The 843-nt window shown below is 29.1% G+C and overlaps 1 protein-coding gene across 1 annotated transcript in view; it reads right to left on the reverse strand.

Moving 5' to 3' along the window:
- LOC106687669 (uncharacterized) overlaps window positions 1-284 on the reverse strand; it is a 12,616-nt gene extending 12,332 nt beyond the window's left edge. The window contains exon 1 of the mRNA XM_014431682.2: window positions 17-284. Coding sequence (XP_014287168.1) covers window positions 17-196 — 180 coding nt within the window. The 5' untranslated portion in view covers window positions 197-284. The remainder of the gene's footprint in view (window positions 1-16) is intronic.
- Window positions 285-843: the final 559 nt, after the last annotated feature.

Raw genomic sequence — 843 nt, forward strand, 5'->3', positions numbered from 1 at the left:
TTTTTATAAGACTTACCGTTGTAGATCCCAACACAGCTATCTCGCCAGTAGATATATCCAAAAGTCTATGATTTTTCTTTGCTCTGTTGCTTCTGTTGAAGATCATGTCCATTTTATCGTTCAAATCAAGTTTTGTGGCACTCGAAGAGGCCACAAAGGCCGATACGATAAAAACTGAAACATACACCTTCATCATAGCGGTATAATGTTGTTCTATCAAGTTGACTTAAAAAATAAATAACTTAAGAATACGAAAGGAAAATGATATTCTTCAAGATAACAAACATCAAATGAATACGTAAATATGATTATAAATTTATCGGTATTTAGTAACGTCTATAAGCATCATAAATTGTGATAAGGGACTGTTTCTAATCAGTTGTAAATAGTTAATCTGACGTAAAATGTGTTTGCTGTTTCGTCTTAATATGTTTTAAATCTACATTTGTAATGGTTAAGTAATACATATTATAGTAATACTATAATAATTGATAAAATGAATTCAAGAGGTTCCTATGAAAAGTAATATACTATAACTGATATTTCTTCAACTTTTATGAGGATATTATTATTATTATTTTGGAACGAATCGACATATTTTCAGTTTCACGTTAAAATATATAGGACTCATTACTATATGTTATAACAAAAATGGATTTTAAGCCCCATATAAACAAGCTATGTTATAAAAAGGTTTTTTCACCACTGACGTAATCTTTTCATATGTGATTCGCCAGGTAGATATGAATTTCGAACTTTCTTATACTTATGTGTTTGAAAAAGTTTTGAGAACAACCCCTCTTTAAGATACGTTAGTACCATCTTCTTTTATTCAGAAGGAAA

Source organism: Halyomorpha halys, unplaced genomic scaffold (genome assembly GCF_000696795.3).
Source record: "Halyomorpha halys isolate HHAL.00 unplaced genomic scaffold, Hhal_1.1 Scaffold995.1, whole genome shotgun sequence".
NCBI lineage: Eukaryota > Metazoa > Arthropoda > Insecta > Hemiptera > Pentatomidae > Halyomorpha > Halyomorpha halys.